Here is a 17,513-nt window from a genome sequence, read left to right as displayed (position 1 = left end):
TATGGAATTTTGGGGACTTGCTCCACAGGGGTCGTTTTGGGGTCATCCGGGAATGTAAGGAGAATGCCACAGGGAAACATTTCATGGCAAAGATTATTCCTTACGAGCCGGAGAATAAGCAAAGCGTCCTGCAAGAATACGAGGTCCTGAAGTGTCTGCACCATCAGAGGATCCTGAGCCTACATGAAGCATACATCACACCTCGATACCTGGTGCTCATCTCTGAGCAGTGCTCGGGAAGGGAGATCCTGTACTGCCTGGTGGAAAGGTAAGAGTCTGCGGTTAAAGGGGCAGATACAAAGTTCCAAAAAAACTCTGCACCATAACAAGTATGTAACTGCAATATTTACAAACATGTTTCTAATATTTTCATTTTCTGCATAGACTTGTATATTGTAGTGAAATTCTGTCCACCTGCAGCCACCACTAGAGGGGGCTCAGGGGTATATTGCATACAGACTCTATATATGATAACACTGCATTTTACATTTTACTTTGATCTATATGTTCATCATTGACAGTACTATATATGTATCTGTGATTATACTATATATGTATCTGTGACTGTACTATATATGTATCTGTGACAGTACTATATATGTATCTGTGATTATACTATATATGTATCTGTGACTGTACTATATATGTATCTGTTACTATACTATATATGTATCTGTTACTATACTATATATGTATCTGTGACAGTACTATATATGTATCTGTGATTATACTATATATGTATCTGTGACTGTACTATATATGTATCTGTGACAGTACTATATATGTATCTGTGATTATACTATATATGTATCTGTGACTGTACTATATATGTATCTGTTACTATACTATATATGTATCTGTTACTATACTATATATGTATCTGTGACAGTACTATATATGTATCTGTGATTATGCTATATATGTATCTGTGACTGTACTATATATGTATCTGTTACTATACTATATATTTATCTGTTACTATACTATATATGTATCTGTGACTGTACTATATATGTATCTGTGACTGTACTATATATGTATCTGTGACTATACTATATATGTATCTGTGACTGTACTATATATGTATCTGTGACTGTACTATATATGTATCTGTTTGTCTCCAGATTCCGTTACTCAGAGGACGATGTGGTCAATTACATCCTGCAGATCCTACAAGGTCTGGAGTATCTCCACGAGCAGAAGATCCTTCATCTGGATATGAAACCGGAGAACATCATGGTGTCCTACATGAACACGGTCAAGATTATTGACTTTGGGAGCGCTCAGACCTTCAACCCGCTCATCCTTCGTCAATTAGGAAAGCGTGTTGGGACCCTGGAATACATGTGTACGTAAGAGCCCTCCTCACCTGAATCTATGGATGGCTACTTAAGTAGAAAACCATACCATAGGATTAGAGGAGTGGGAAAGAGGAAAACAAAACAAAGGATTTTGTACACAGGGAGGTTCATTCCTACAAATATGTGGACACACGGATACATTTACATTAAACGTGTGTACATGTGTGTACACTGTATATATTTACTTACCTGCAGTGTATATACCTGTACATTTACTTACATCTATACTCACAGCTAAACTTCAGTCATTCGTAGCTTTATACACATCTACACACAGTATTCTGCATTACACATAAGGTTGTATTAAGCAATGGTCGCCCCCTAAATATTCTTTACATTTCGTATGTCATTGTTTCCTGTCTTGTTCTTACCTCACAGCTCCAGAAATGATAAAAGGAGACCCCGTTGGTCCAGCTGCTGATGTTTGGGGACTGGGAGTATTGACCTATATCATGTGAGTAACAAATAAATGATAATATGTGGTGCCCGGTCCGACTGAGCACCGGAGCGCCCCCATCAGTGACTAAATTTTAGATGCATGAAGAATATTGCAGCTGCACCACAAAAGGGTCACGTGTGAAACACAAATGTGACACTGACACGTCTTAAATACCTGTGCAAGCAGTTTGCATCTAAAAGAACTTATAGGGGCAGATTACTTTACCGGTCCTGTCGCGATCCAGCGGCGCGTTCTCTGTGGAGGATTCGGGTCTTCCGGCGATTCACTAATGTAGTGCGCCCGATGACCACCAGGTGTCGCTGCTGCGCTGAATTCCGTCGGAGTTCACTGGAGTTCACCATCTGTTGCTGGGTGCAGGTAAGTGCGTGTCAAGCAACACTTTAAAAAAAAAAAATACGGCGGCTTTTCCGAATCCACCCCCCCCGATTTCCGGCGCGTGCATGCCAGCGCCGATGCGCCACAATCCGATCGCGTGCGCCAAAAACCTGGGGCAATTCAGTGAAAATCAGCACAAAACGGTAATATTTGGGAAAACCGACGGAAAAAACGTGATTCGGACCCATAGTAAATGACCCCCATAAAGTCTGTCCGAAAATTGGTGCAAGGTCCTTAGTTAATGTGCTTCCTGTGATTCCTCCAGCAGAATAGTGACTTCAGCTCTGGAGTATAATTTGGAGTGAACAGAAATGTAGTGATATACATTTTCTTCTACTGTAGGCTGAGTGGTCGATCTCCCTTCTTTGAATTGGATGCAGTAGAAACGGAGAATAAGATCCTATCAGGACGTTTTGACATCTTTAAGCTATACTCCAATGTGTCTCAAAGCGCCTCCCTATTTATACGAAAGCTGCTATCTATATACCCCTGGTAAGTGATGCATAATGGTGCTGTGTGCATGATATCAGCCACCAAAGGGACAAGGGATTACTTGTACATAATGGTTCTGCCGTCTAAAAAGGATTACATATCCTCTATACCAGTGATGGCCAACCTTTTGGAGACAGAGTGCCCAAACTACAACCAATACCCATTTACATGTCACAGAGTGCCAACATGACAATGTAAGCAGTAACATATTGATCTCTGCTGTATCACAGGTTTCAATTGTATTGGTGTCCTGAGTTCACCAACACAATAGAAAGATAATGAAGAAATTTGAATTGTAGCTTCCCTCCAGGATCCACTGAAGAGAAAGAATCAGGGGACCCGGAGCAGGAGCTCCAAGGATAATCCATCTCTATCCACACCTTCTGGCTCCTCCTGTAGTCCTGGCAGCCAAGGATATTGCTTTAAAATGGTGCTGATCATGGCACGTTCTGGGCTGTCTTGGACCACAGGAGGAAGCTTTAAGTCCTGTCTGGCAAACTCTCTGTTGGCATGAAGCCCTGGGTGCCCACAGAAAGGGCTCTGAGTGCCACCTCTGGCACCAGTGCCATAGGTTCGCCACCACTGCTCTATATACTACAACACACAGGTGGAGAGCTGACACATCCTCTATATACTACACCACACAGGAGGAGAGCTGACACATCCTCTATATACTACACCACACAGTAGGAGAGCTGACACACCCTCTATATACTACACCACACAGGAGGAGAGCTGACACATCCTCTATATACTACACCACACAGGAGGAGAGCTGACACATCCTCTATATACTACACCACACAGGAGAGCTGACACATCCTCTATATACTACACCACACAGGAGGAGAACTGACACATCCTCTATATACTACACCACACAGGAGGAGAGCCGACACATCCTCTATATACTGCACCACACGGGAGGAGAGCTGACACATCCTCTATATACTACACCACACAGGAGGAGAGCTGACACATCCTCTATATACTACACCACACAGGAGGAGAGCTGACACATCCTCTATACTACACCACACAGGAGGAGAGCTGACACATCCTCTATATACTACACCACACAGGAGGAGAGCTGACACATCCTCTATACACTACACCACACAGGAGGAGAACTGACATATCCTCTATATACTATACCACATAGGAGGAGAGCTGACACATCCTCTATACACTACACCACACAGGAGGAGAGCTGACACATCCTCTATATACTACACCACACAGGAGGAGAGCTGATACATCCTCTATATACTACACCACACAGGAGGAGAGCCGACACATCCTCTATATACTACACCACACAGGAGGAGAGCTGACACATCGTCTATATACTACACCACACAGGAGGAGAGATGACACATCCTCTATATACTACACCACACAGGAGGAGAGCTGACACATCCTCTATATACTACACCACACAGGAGGAGAGCTGATAACTCCTCTATATACTACACCGCACAGGAGGAGAGCTGACACATCCTCTATATACTACACCACACAGGAGGAGAGCTGACACATCCTCTATATACTACACCACACAGGAGGAGAGCTGACACATCCTCTATATACTACACCACACAGGAGGAGAGCTGACACATCCTCTATATACTACACCACACAGGAGAGCTGACACATCCTCTATATACTACACCACACAGGAGCAGAGTTGACACATCCTCTATATATACTACACCACACAGGAGGAGAGCTGACACATCCTCTATATACTACACCACACAGGAGGAGAGCTGACACATCCTCTATATACTACACCACACAGGAGGAGAACTGACACATCCTCTATATACTACACCACACAGGAGGAAAGCTGACACATCCTCTATATACTACACCACACAGGAGGAGAGCCGACACATCCTCTATATACTACACCGCACAGGAGGAGAGCTGACACATCCTCTATATACTACACCACACAGGAGGAGAGCTGACACATCCTCTATATACTACGCCATGCAGGAGAGCCGGCACATCCTCTATATACTACATCGCACAGGAGAGCTGACACAACCTCTATATACTACACCACACAGGAGGAGAGCTGACACATCCTCTATATACTACACCACACAGGAGGAGAGCTGACACATCCTCTATATACTACACCACACAGGAGGAGAGCTGACACATCCTCTATATACTGCACCACACAGGAGGAGAGCTGACACATCCTCTATATACTGCACCACACAGGAGGAGAGCTGACACAACCTCTATATACTACACCACACAGGAGGAGAGCTGACACATCCTCTATATACTACACCACACAGGAGGAGAGCTGACACATACTCTATATACTACACCACACAGGAGGAGAGCTGACACATCCTCTATATTCTACACCACACAGGAGGAGAGCTGACACATCCTCTATATACTACACCACACAGGAGGAGAGCTGACACATCCTCTATATTCTACACCACACAGGAGGAGAGCTGACACATCCTCTATATACTACACCACACAGGAGGAGAGCTGACACATCCTCTATATACTACACCACACAGGAGGAGAGCTGACACAACCTCTATATACTCCACCACACAGGAGGAGAGCTGACACATCCTCTATATACTACACCACACAGGAGGAGAGCTGACACATCCTCTATATACTACACCACACAGGAGGAGAGCTGACACATCCTCTATATACTACACCACACAGGAGGAGAGCTGACACATCCTCTATATACTACACCACACAGGAGGAGAGCTGACACATCCTCTATATACTACACCACACAGGAGGAGAGCTGACACATCCTATATATACTACACCACACAGGAGGGGAGCTGACACATCCTCTATATACTACACCACACAGGAGGAGAGCTGACACATCCTCTATATACTACACCACACAGGAGACACATCCTCTATATAGTACACCACACAAGAGGAGAGCTGACACATCCTCTATATACTACACCACACAGGAGGAGAGCTGACACATCCTCCATATACTACACCACACAGGAGAGCTGACACATCCTCCATATACATCACACAGGAGGATAGCTGACACATCCTCTATATACTACACCACACAGGAGGAGAGCTGACACATCCTCTATATACTACACCACACAGGAGGAGAGCTGACACATCCTCTATATACTACACCACACAGGAGGAGAGCTGATACATCCTCTATATACTACACCACACAGGAGGAGAGCTGACACATCCTCCATATACTACACCATACAGGAGGAGAGCTGACAAATCCTCTATATACTACACCACACAGGTGGAGAGCTGACACATCCTCTATATACTACACCACACAGGAGGAGAGCTGACACATCCTCTATATACTACGCCACACAGGGGAGCTGACACATCTTCTATATACTACACCACACAGAAGGAGAGCTGACACATCCTCCATATACTACACCACACAGGAGAGCTGACACATCCTCTATATACTACACCACACAGGAGGAGAGCTGACACATACTCTATATACTACACCACACAGGAGGAGAGCTGACACATCCTCTATATACTGCACTACACGGGAGGATAGCTGACACATCCTCTATATACTACACCACACAGGAGGAGAGCTGACACATCCTCTATATACTACACCACACAGGAGAGCTGACACATCCTCTATATACTACACCACACAGGAGGAGAGCTGACACATCCTCTATATATTACACCACACAGGAGGAGAGCTGACACATCCTCTATATACTACACCACACGGGAGGATAGCTGACACATCCTCTATATACTACACCCCACGGGAGGAGAGCTGACACATCCTCTATATACTACACCACACAGGAGGAAAGCTGACACATCCTCTATATACTACACCACACAGGAGGAGAGCTGACACATCCTCTATATACTACACCACACAGGAGGAGAGCTGATACATCCTCTATATACTACACCACACAGGAGGAGAGCTGACACATCCTCCATATACTACACCACACAGGAGGAGAGCTGACAAATCCTCTATATACTACACCACACAGGTGGAGAGCTGACACATCCTCTATATACTACACCACAAAGGAGGAGAGCTGACACATCCTCTATATACTACGCCACACAGGGGAGCTGACACATCTTCTATATACTACACCACACAGAAGGAGAGCTGACACATCCTCTATATACTACACCACACAGAAGGAGAGCTGACACATCCTCACAGGAGGAGAGCTGACACATCCTCTATATACTACACCACACAGGAGGAGAGCTGACACATCCTCTATATACTACACCACACAGGTGGAGAGCTGACACATCCTCTATATACTACACCACACAGGAGGAGAGCTGACACATCCTCCATATACTACATCACACAGGAGGAGAGCTGACACATCCACTATATACTACACCACACAGGAGGAGAGCTGACACATCCTCTATATACTACACCACACAGGAGGAGAGCTGAGATATCCTCTATATACTACACCACACAGGAGACACATCCTCTATATACTAAACCACACAGGAGACACATCCTCTATATACTACACCACACAGGAGACACATCCTCTATATACTACACCACACAGGAGACACAACCTCTACATACTACACCACACAGGAGACACATCCTCTATATACTACACCACACAGGAGAGCTGACACATCCTCTATATACTACACCACACAGGAGGAGAGCTGCCACCTACTCTATATACTACACCACACAGGAGGAGAGCTGACACATCCTCTATATACTACACCACACAGGAGGAGAGCTGACACATCCTCTAAATACTACAGCACACAGGAGGAGAGCTGACACATCCTCTATATACTACACCACACAGGAGGAGAGCTGACACATCCTCTATATACTACACCACACAGGAGAGCTGACACATCCTCTATATACTACACCGCACAGGAGGAGAGCTGATACATCCTCTATATACTACACCACACAGGAGGAGAGCTGACACATCCTCTATATACTACACCACACAGGAGGAGAGCTGACACATCCTCTATATACTGCACCACACAGGAGGAGAGCTGACACATCCTCTATATACTACAGCACACAGGAGGAGAGCTGACACATCCTCTATATACTACACCACACAGGAGGAGAGCCGACACATTCTCTATATACTACACCACACAGGAGGAGAACCAACACATCCTCTATATACTACACCACACAGGAGGAGAGCTGACACATCCTCTATATACTACACCGCACAGGAGGAGAGCTGATACATCCTCTATACACTACACCGCACAGGAGGAGAGCTGACACATCCTCTATATACTACACCACACAGGAGGAGAGCTGACACATTCTCTATATACTACACCACACAGGAGGAGAGCTGACACATCCTCTATACACTACACCACACAGGAGGAGAGCTGACACATCCTCTATATACTACACCACACAGGAGGAGAGCTGGGAACTCTTCTATATACTACACCACACAGATGGAGAGCTGACAACTCTTCTATATACTACACCACACAAGAGGAGAGCTGACAACTCTTCTATATAGTGCTGACAGATCCTATGTAACCAGGAAAATATTTTGTAATAATTTTGTGTTCACAGGAGCCGTCCCTCCTTACCAGAATGTTTCTCCAACCCCTGGCTCCAGGACGCTTATCTAATGAAGCTCCGGAGACAGACTCTCACATTTACCACCAACCGCCTAAAGGAGTTCTTGGTGGAGCAACAGCGAAGACGCTCAGATACTGCGACTAAGCACAAGGTCCTGCTCCGCTCTTACCATGGTTCACAACCTGCAGCTCCAGTCACCCAGTGACCACGGAGGAAGACTATGATAGTCAACGAGGTGGCCGCGGAGCCAGAGGTGCATTCCACTGGACGATGTGGGGCGCCAGCAGTCCCAGGAAGGCGGAGCAGTCAGAGACAAATCACAAACCACAAATACTCCGAGTGTATATATCTTGAGGGTCCCATGCTATCTAGGACAGAGGAATTCCTGGAGCACCGCTGGTCAACATACCTCAACCCCAGAAATGGAAGAACCCAGTGAGACTGGGGGACAGAGAAGTGGACAGAAGTGGGGGTGCATGATGCATGTAAGAGACACCCCACTTCCTCAGCCGGTACTAACTCAAGCTTCCGCTCTGGAACTTAGTCCCGTAAGATCTTGGGCGCCAAACCTTTCTGCTGGAACTTCACCTGGATCGTCTTGGACAACCCTTTGTTTACGCAGATCTTCCCAGGAATTCCTGGTCTCATCAAGTGGTCTTAACACTTCAGAGGGGGCAAAAAATAATACTAGAGATTTTTTTTTAATTTTAATTAATTTATTTAGGTTAAGGGTATCCAGAGATTTCTATCAAGCTCTTTATAAGCCACATAGCCATAGGTAGCCGTATCCCTGAGATACTTGTTTACAAAAAGTTAGGATGTTTTTGAAAAAACCTAAAGGGAGAGCTGACAGATAGGAGCAGATCGGATGGTGCTGATGGGATGAGTTAGGGGAGATATTAGTGGTTTATGTGGAGGAACTGGGGAATTTGGGGTCACTACATGTATGAGAGAACTAAACATAATGGACACGGGGACAACTTTGGACAAGTTTTTACCGTTGAGGAACCAATTCCTGGCCGTGTACCAGATCTTAGGCCTTTGTATTTTTGGTACAACTACCCCCAACACCTTCTAAAAAACTTTGATATTTTATGCTTATTCTTGCCTTTGCTTGTTTTTGGAAACTTTTAGGGTTCGGTCATCATGTTTACCTGATCCAGGGGTCTCATCTTTTGTTGATAACTCCGACCCATAGGACGCTACTAATGACTGTTATATGCCATGAAGTGGAAATATACTGTACAAACCCAATTTTTTTAAGGTACTATGATGCACCATGAGCCTAATTGTCACATGACTGAATTACCGTTTCCTGTGTAGAGAGGAAGTGGGAGGAGCTTGACACCATATCTGCTTCTATGAAAATATTTGTCATTGACTTGAGAGTGTGGACTTCTACAGTGTGGAAATCGTACTGTAACAGGGAGTTCAGGCATTAAAGGGCTTTTCGACATGCAGAAGGCAAACCCATGTATCTGCATTTTCAGCTGGAGTTCTCCTTTAAGTGATTCTGCTGTGTTTTTTATTTTTACTGGCTATTTTGGCACCCAGCGTGTATTGATGCTCTACACCGAATCTCCACACCCAAGGTCTTTGTGTTCAGTTCTCTCTACAAGGTCCTATTGTAAGTCCTCCGACTCCCAGACCCCCACAGACCAGAATGAACGTCTTCTACACTTGTATGATACACGTATGTTGGGTGATGTAGAGAACTCTGCCGGCCATCAGAGAACCGACACGAGTCCCAGACAATCAGGTGGACAATGAAACGTGGAAAGGGGGATGGGCTCCCCCCGATGTAGGTGGCGCGTTGTATATTTGTTGCGGGTGGGTGGTCGTACCCCTCTCCTCCCTCCCCCACCCACGAGCTGCTCGTATGCTTTTATTTATTCACTAACATCAGAAGATGTTTCCTTTTATTTAATAGGATTTGCGTTGCTTTCCGGAGTTTGTAATGTTCCCCCCCATTTTTTTTCCTGTGTGGAGAAGATAAAATAAACTTTTACTGATGTTGCACGGTCCTCGCGTGTGATCTGTACTGATGCGGCTGTGGTGTCTATTATTTGTATTTGTACAGGAGGTAACAAGAGTCCAACGTATAATCTTACAGTGTGGATCCAGAGAAAGGCAAAAACCTAAATGGATAATCCCACTGAGCTCTTACTGGGATCCCAAATCTGTAAAACAGAATAAATCACTAGATCAGCATCTCATCCCATAAATGCAGATGTCTTGGCTCATCCTGACCCTGTACCATGTACTAAGGTCCCAAGCATCCCGGATTCTGTGGAAAATTCCCGGCTTTTGGGCGCTGTCCCGCCTTCCCGGACAGTTGGGAGAGTGTCCAGGGTTTTCATGTCTCCTGGTCCTCACACTGACCCACTAGAGCAGCAGAACAAGGACCAGAAGGCAGAATCAGCTCCTGCTGCCTCCACATGTCTCTGCTATGCTTTGTGGCAGAGATGTGTGGAGGTAGGTCCTACCCTCTCTGGCCCCACCCAATCTATCCGATCCTCCATCTTACCCAGCCATCAAATCTTTCAGTGGCAGCAAGGTCCACAGTGTCACCGCTCGTCCAGTAAAGAGTCTATAATAATTGTGATACATTGGTGCCACATTGTGATTAGTTCTATCTTGTTCCTTGCTGAATTATGAGAAATTAGATAACCCGTCCTTGTACAATAATCCAACTGTAACCTTAACACGGCCATTGGTCAGGAACAATATTTCTGGCAAACACATCTGGTGTATGAAGCCATCTGTTTACGATACTTTAATACAGAAGAGACAAGTGGATCTGCATTTCAGTATTCAGTAACGTGTGGAGATTTCCATCTTTCCCAGAAACTGGGACAACTTGAAGGAATCGGATGGCCTGAGGGTGTCAGTAACCGGGGATCCTGGGAATGAGATGAAGCTGCTCTGACGTTCCTCCACATACACTGGACCCTCCGGCACTGTCCATGTCTCCCTCCTGAGTCAGGGGCTATATATAACCGCCATGTCCATATGAGGTGTCACTGCCTATCTCCGGGGCGGACGGGGGTGTGACAGGTGTTACAGAGAGTAAGAGAATGAAAGTGTAACACGGCTCACGTCCTCACTGCCCCGACCGACATTGTCTGATGTGAAAACAAGTGTGTAAAAGCCCTTTGAAAGGAATGGGCCAGGAAGAGAAAACCAGTCTGTCTGTGTCCAGAGGCCAAAATGGGTTCAGTGAAAAATCACTGATGTGAAAAAAACGCCAATTTGAATTCACCCTAAGTGTTTTCACACACATAACATCACTGTCAGGCTTCATTCCCACATTGAGGTTTTCTGATGCAGTTTTTTTTTCCAAAAAAATGTCCCTGTGTGACGATAATTTCTCATAAATGTCTCCATTTTGTCCCTTAGAAAGAAGATAGGCCTTGGATATAACTGTTTACAGACGTGGTGTAAACAGGGGCTCAAATTTATCAAAAACTGTGCAGTGTGTACTATGTGCAGTTTGCTGTTGTAGTGTGCAGGGGGCGCCAGATCCATGTATTGTGGAGCGCAGTTTTTATGAATCTGGCGCCCCCTACACTGCTATTTTATGGTGCACTTTGTTCATGCTGCTGAATTGCGGCGCACGGTCTAAGCACTAACAGCCCCTTTGGTGCACATATTTTCTGCCTTGTCAGACACTTTCTAACCCCTTAACGCTCTGCGCCGAAGCTCTACGGCGCAGAGGTGCAGGGTATGTATGAAGAGGGCTCACGGGCTGAGTCCTCTTCATACAAGGGTGGGGGTAGTTGCACCAATCGCGGCTATTAACCTTTCCGTTGCCGACGGCAAAGTCGCCAGCGGCATTTAAAAGACAGCGGCACCTTTTAAATGACCCCCAGCTCCGTACACCAAAGTATGAAAAAGCTATTACGGTAGTGTCAGAAGGTGGCAAAAAAATGTTTTTCTTTTTTGCACACATTTGTTTAATTTTTGAAAATGTATTAAAACGCAATAAAACCCGTATAAATTTGGTATCACAGCGATCGCACCGAACCGAAGAATAAAGCTGACGTGTTATTTGGAGCGCACAGTCAAAGTAAAAAAAACTGAGCCCACAAGAACGTGCATTTTTTTTTTCAATTTTTCCAGATGTTGAAATAAATAACATCACGGGTAATATTTGGTACGCACAAAATAAGCCCTCACACAGCTCTGTACACGTAAAAATGAAAAAGTTATGGATTTTTGAAGGTGGAGAGCGAGAAATGAGCGAACCAACCCTGCGTCCTTAAGGGGTTAAATACAGGTACAAGCGTTTGCACTTTCTTTCTAGTGAAAAGTCCCTTTAACATGGGATTTCTCCTCACAGTGGTATCGGCCTCCAGGGTCTGCACTTCTGACTTTGTCTTGTCCAATTGTTGGAGTCGGCCTCATTGGATAAGAGCTGGACAATATTCTACCGGAGAACAACATAAACAAGAAGGCGTCCACAGCTCTATGAAATACTCTGTGCTGCTGGATCATAAAGTAAACCGAACCTTATGTATGTAACCCCCCCCCCAACCCCTCCATCAAACCCAATGCCAAAAAACTGCAACATATCACTTTAGGCTTGGTTCTCCCAACAGTCCGGGACAGGAGGCCAAAATATGACACAATATGAGGGGGAGGGAGGACAGGAGGCCACAATATGAGGGGGATGGAGGACAGGAGGCAACAATATGAGGGGGAGGGAGGACAGGAGGCCAAAATATGAGGGGGAGGGAGGACAGGAGGCCACAATATGAGGGGGATGGAGGACAGGAGGCAACAATATAAGGACGATGGAGGACAGGAGGCCACAATATGAGAGGAGATGGAGGACAGGAGGCCACAGTATGGGGGGTGGAGGACAGGAGGCCACAATATGAGGAGGATGGAGGACAGGAGGCCACAATATGAGGGGGATGGAGGACAGGAGGCCACAGTATGAGGAGGATGGAGGACAGGAGGCCACAATATGAGGAGGATGGAGGACAGGAGACCACAATATGAGGAGGAGGGAGGACAGGAGATCACAGTATGAGGAGGATGGAGGGCAGGAGGCCACAATATGAGGAGGAGGGAGTACAGGAGGCCACAATATGAGGAGGATGGAGGACAGGAGACCACAATATGAGGAGGATGGAGGACAGGAGGCCACAATTTGAGGAGGAGGGAGTACAGGAGGCCACAATATGAGGGGGAGGGAGGACAGGAGGCCACAATATGAGGAGGAGGGAGTACAGGAGGCCACAATATGAGGGGGGGGAGGACAGGAGGCCACAATATGAGGGGGATGGAGGACAGGAGGCAACAATATGAGGGGGAGGGAGGAAAGGAGGCCACAATATGAGGGGGATGGAGGACAGGAGGCAACAATATAAGGACGATGGAGGACAGGAGGCCACAATATGAGGGGAGATGGAGGACAGGAGGCCACAGTATGAGGGGGATGGAGGACAGGAGGCCACAATATGAGGGGGATGGAGGACAGGAGGCCACAATATGAGGAGGAGGGAGTAAGGAGGCCACAGTATGAGGAGGATGGAGGACAGGAGGCCACAATATGAGGAGGAAGGAGGACAGGAGGTCACAGTCTGAGGAGGATGGAGGACAGGAGGCCACAATATGAGGAGGAGGGAGGACAGGAGATCACAGTATGAGGAGGATGGGGGGCAGTAGGCCACAATATGAGGAGGATGGAGGACAGGAGGTCACAGTCTGAGGAGGATGGAGGACAGGAGGCCACAATATGAGGAGGAGGGAGGACAGGAGATCACAGTATGAGGAGGATGGAGGGCAGGAGGCCACAATATGAGGGGGATGGAGGACAGGAGGCCACAATATGAGGAGGATGGAGGACAGGAGGTCACAGTCTGAGGAGGATGGAGGACAGGAGGCCACAATATGAGGAGGAGGGAGGACAGGAGATCACAGTATGAGGAGGATGGAGGGCAGGAGGCCACAATATGAGGGGGAGGGAGGACAGGAGGACACAATATGAGGGGGAGGGAGGACAGGAGGCCACAATATGAGGGGGAGGGAGGACAGGAGGTCACAATATGAGGGGGATGGAGGACAGGAGGCCACAATATGAGGGGGAGGGAGGACAGGAGGCCACAATATGAGGGGGATGGAGGACAGGAGGCCACAATATGAGGGGGATGGAGGACAGGAGGCAACAATATGAGGGGGAGGGAGGACAGGAGGCCACAATATGAGGGGGAGGGAGGACAGGAGGCCACAATATGAGGGGGAGGGAGGACAGGAGGCCACAATATGAGGGGGATGGAGGACAGGAGGCAACAATATGAGGGGGAGGGAGGACAGGAGGCCACAATATGAGGGGGATGGAGGACAGGAGGCAACAATATAAGGACGATGGAGGACAGGAGGCAACAATATAAGGACGATGGAGGACAGGAGGCCACAATATGAGGAGGATGGAGGACAGGAGGCCACAATATGAGGGGGATGGAGGACAGGAGGCCACAGTATGAGGAGGATGGAGGACAGGAGGCCACAGTATGAGGAGGATGGAGGACAGGAGGCCACAATATGAGGAGGAGGGAGTAAGGAGGCCACAGTATGAGGAGGATGGAGGACAGGAGGCCACAATATGAGGAGGATGGAGGACAGGAGGCCACAATATGAGGAGGATGGAGGACAGGAGGCCACAATATGAGGAGGAGGGAGTAAGGAGGCCACAGTATGAGGAGGATGGAGGACAGGAGGCCACAGTATGAGGAGGATGGAGGACAGGAGGCCACAATATGAGGAGGATGGAGGACAGGAGGCCACAGTATGAGGAGGATGGAGGACAGGAGGCCACAATATGAGGAGGATGGAGGACAGGAGGCCACAATATGAGGAGGAGGGAGTAAGGAGGCCACAGTATGAGGAGGAGGGAGTAAGGAGGCCACAGTATGAGGAGGATGGAGGACAGGAGGCCACAATATGAGGAGTAGGGAGTAAGGAGGCCACAATATGAGGAGGAGGGAGTAAGGAGGCCACAGTATGAGGAGGAGGGAGTAAGGAGGCCACAGTATGAGGAGGAGGGAGTAAGGCGGCCACAGTATGAGGAGGATGGAGGACAGGAGGCCACAATATGAGGAGTAGGGAGTAAGGAGGCCACAATATGAGGAGGAGGGAGTAAGGAGGCCACAGTATGAGGAGGAGGGAGTAAGGAGGCCACAGTATGAGGAGGAGGGAGTAAGGAGGCCACAGTATGAGGAGGATGGAGGGCAGGAGGCCACAATATGAGGAGGATGGAGGACAGGAGGCCACAGTATGAGGAGGATGGAGGACAGGAGGCCACAATATGAGGAGGATGGAGGACAGGAGGCCACAATATGAGGAGAGAGTAAGGAGGCCACAGTATGAGGGGGATGGAGGACAGGAGGTCACAATATGAGGAGGAGGGAGGACAGGAGATCACAGTATGAGGAGGATGGAGGACAGGAGGTCACAATGAGAAGGGGGAGGAGAGGAGGCCACAGTCTGAGGAGGATGGAGGACAGGAGGTCACAGTATGAGGAGGATGGAGGACAGGAGGCCACAATATGAGGAGGAGGGAGTAAGGAGGCCACAGTATGAGGGGGATGGAGGACAGGAGGTCACAATATGAGGAGGAGGGAGGACAGGAGATCACAGTATGAGGAGGATGGAGGACAGGAGGCCACAGTATGAGGAGGATGGAGGACAGGAGGCCACAATATGAGGAGGATGGAGGACAGGAGGCCACAGTATGAGGAGGATGGAGGACAGGAGGCCACAATATGAGGAGGATGGAGGACAGGAGGCCACAATATGAGGAGGAGGGAGTAAGGAGGCCACAGTATGAGGAGGAGGGAGTAAGGAGGCCACAGTATGAGGAGGATGGAGGACAGGAGGCCACAATATGAGGAGTAGGGAGTAAGGAGGCCACAATATGAGGAGGAGGGAGTAAGGAGGCCACAGTATGAGGAGGAGGGAGTAAGGAGGCCACAGTATGAGGAGGAGGGAGTAAGGAGGCCACAGTATGAGGAGGATGGAGGACAGGAGGCCACAATATGAGGAGTAGGGAGTAAGGAGGCCACAATATGAGGAGGAGGGAGTAAGGAGGCCACAGTATGAGGAGGAGGGAGTAAGGAGGCCACAGTATGAGGAGGAGGGAGTAAGGAGGCCACAGTATGAGGAGGATGGAGGGCAGGAGGCCACAATATGAGGAGGATGGAGGACAGGAGGCCACAGTATGAGGAGGATGGAGGACAGGAGGCCACAATATGAGGAGGATGGAGGACAGGAGGCCACAATATGAGGAGAGAGTAAGGAGGCCACAGTATGAGGGGGATGGAGGACAGGAGGTCACAATATGAGGAGGAGGGAGGACAGGAGATCACAGTATGAGGAGGATGGAGGACAGGAGGCCACAATGAGAAGGGGGAGGAGAGGAGGCCACAGTCTGAGGAGGATGGAGGACAGGAGGTCACAGTATGAGGAGGATGGAGGACAGGAGGCCACAATATGAGGAGGAGGGAGTAAGGAGGCCACAGTATGAGGGGGATGGAGGACAGGAGGCCACAGTATGAGGGGGATGGAGGACAGGAGGCCACAGTCTGAGGAGGATGGAGGACAGGAGGTCACAATATGAGGAGGAGGGAGGACAGGAGATCACAGTATGAGGAGGATGGAGGGCAGGAGGCCACAATATGAGGGGGAGGGAGGAGAGGAGGCCACAATGAGAAGGGAGGGGGTAGGAACACAGAAAGTTTGGGGGGATAAATATAAGTGAAGAAACAAAAATCTGGGAAGGATAAAATGAAAGTATATGTTGTATTATATGGAGGGTTGTCCTTAGGAAGGGGCAGTATACCATGTGGGGATCTTAAGGTATATATTAAGCTATGTGTGGTGTTGGGCAATGGGCGGGCTTCTTGTCCCTCTTTCTGTGGCCCAAAAGTTGGGAGATATCCATCTATCAGATTCACCTCATATAATGTGTATGAGGGGGGGTGGGCTCTTATCTTCTGCAAAATGTGAAATTTTTTTAGTAAAATTATCATTTGAGATTTTTTAGCAAAATTAAGCTGAATGTCCAAGGGTCACGTGATCAATGTATATTGTATTCCCCCCCCCTCCCAACGGGAAAAAAATGGTTCTGACGTCATCGACCAGCCAAGCCGGTTCAGCGTTACCGTGGCAACTACGC

General features: G+C 47.7%; 1 protein-coding gene across 6 annotated transcripts in view; it reads left to right on the top strand.

Moving 5' to 3' along the window:
• The window catches only part of SPEG (striated muscle enriched protein kinase), a 201,723-nt gene extending 191,377 nt beyond the window's left edge, over nt 1–10,346 (top strand). For all 6 annotated transcript variants that reach the window (XM_072122366.1, XM_072122364.1, XM_072122365.1 and 3 more), the window contains 5 exons: nt 29–268; nt 1,125–1,348; nt 1,740–1,815; nt 2,539–2,688; nt 8,321–10,346. In XM_072122366.1, coding sequence (XP_071978467.1) covers nt 29–268; nt 1,125–1,348; nt 1,740–1,815; nt 2,539–2,688; nt 8,321–8,534 — 904 coding nt within the window. In that variant the 3' untranslated portion in view covers nt 8,535–10,346. The remainder of the gene's footprint in view (nt 1–28; nt 269–1,124; nt 1,349–1,739; nt 1,816–2,538; nt 2,689–8,320) is intronic.
• Nucleotides 10,347–17,513: the final 7,167 nt, after the last annotated feature.

This window comes from Engystomops pustulosus, chromosome 8, assembly GCF_040894005.1.
Source record: "Engystomops pustulosus chromosome 8, aEngPut4.maternal, whole genome shotgun sequence".
Classification (NCBI taxonomy): domain Eukaryota; kingdom Metazoa; phylum Chordata; class Amphibia; order Anura; family Leptodactylidae; genus Engystomops; species Engystomops pustulosus.
The sequence above is the reverse complement of the archived record's forward strand: the minus strand, read 5'-3'. Positions and strand labels throughout refer to the sequence as shown.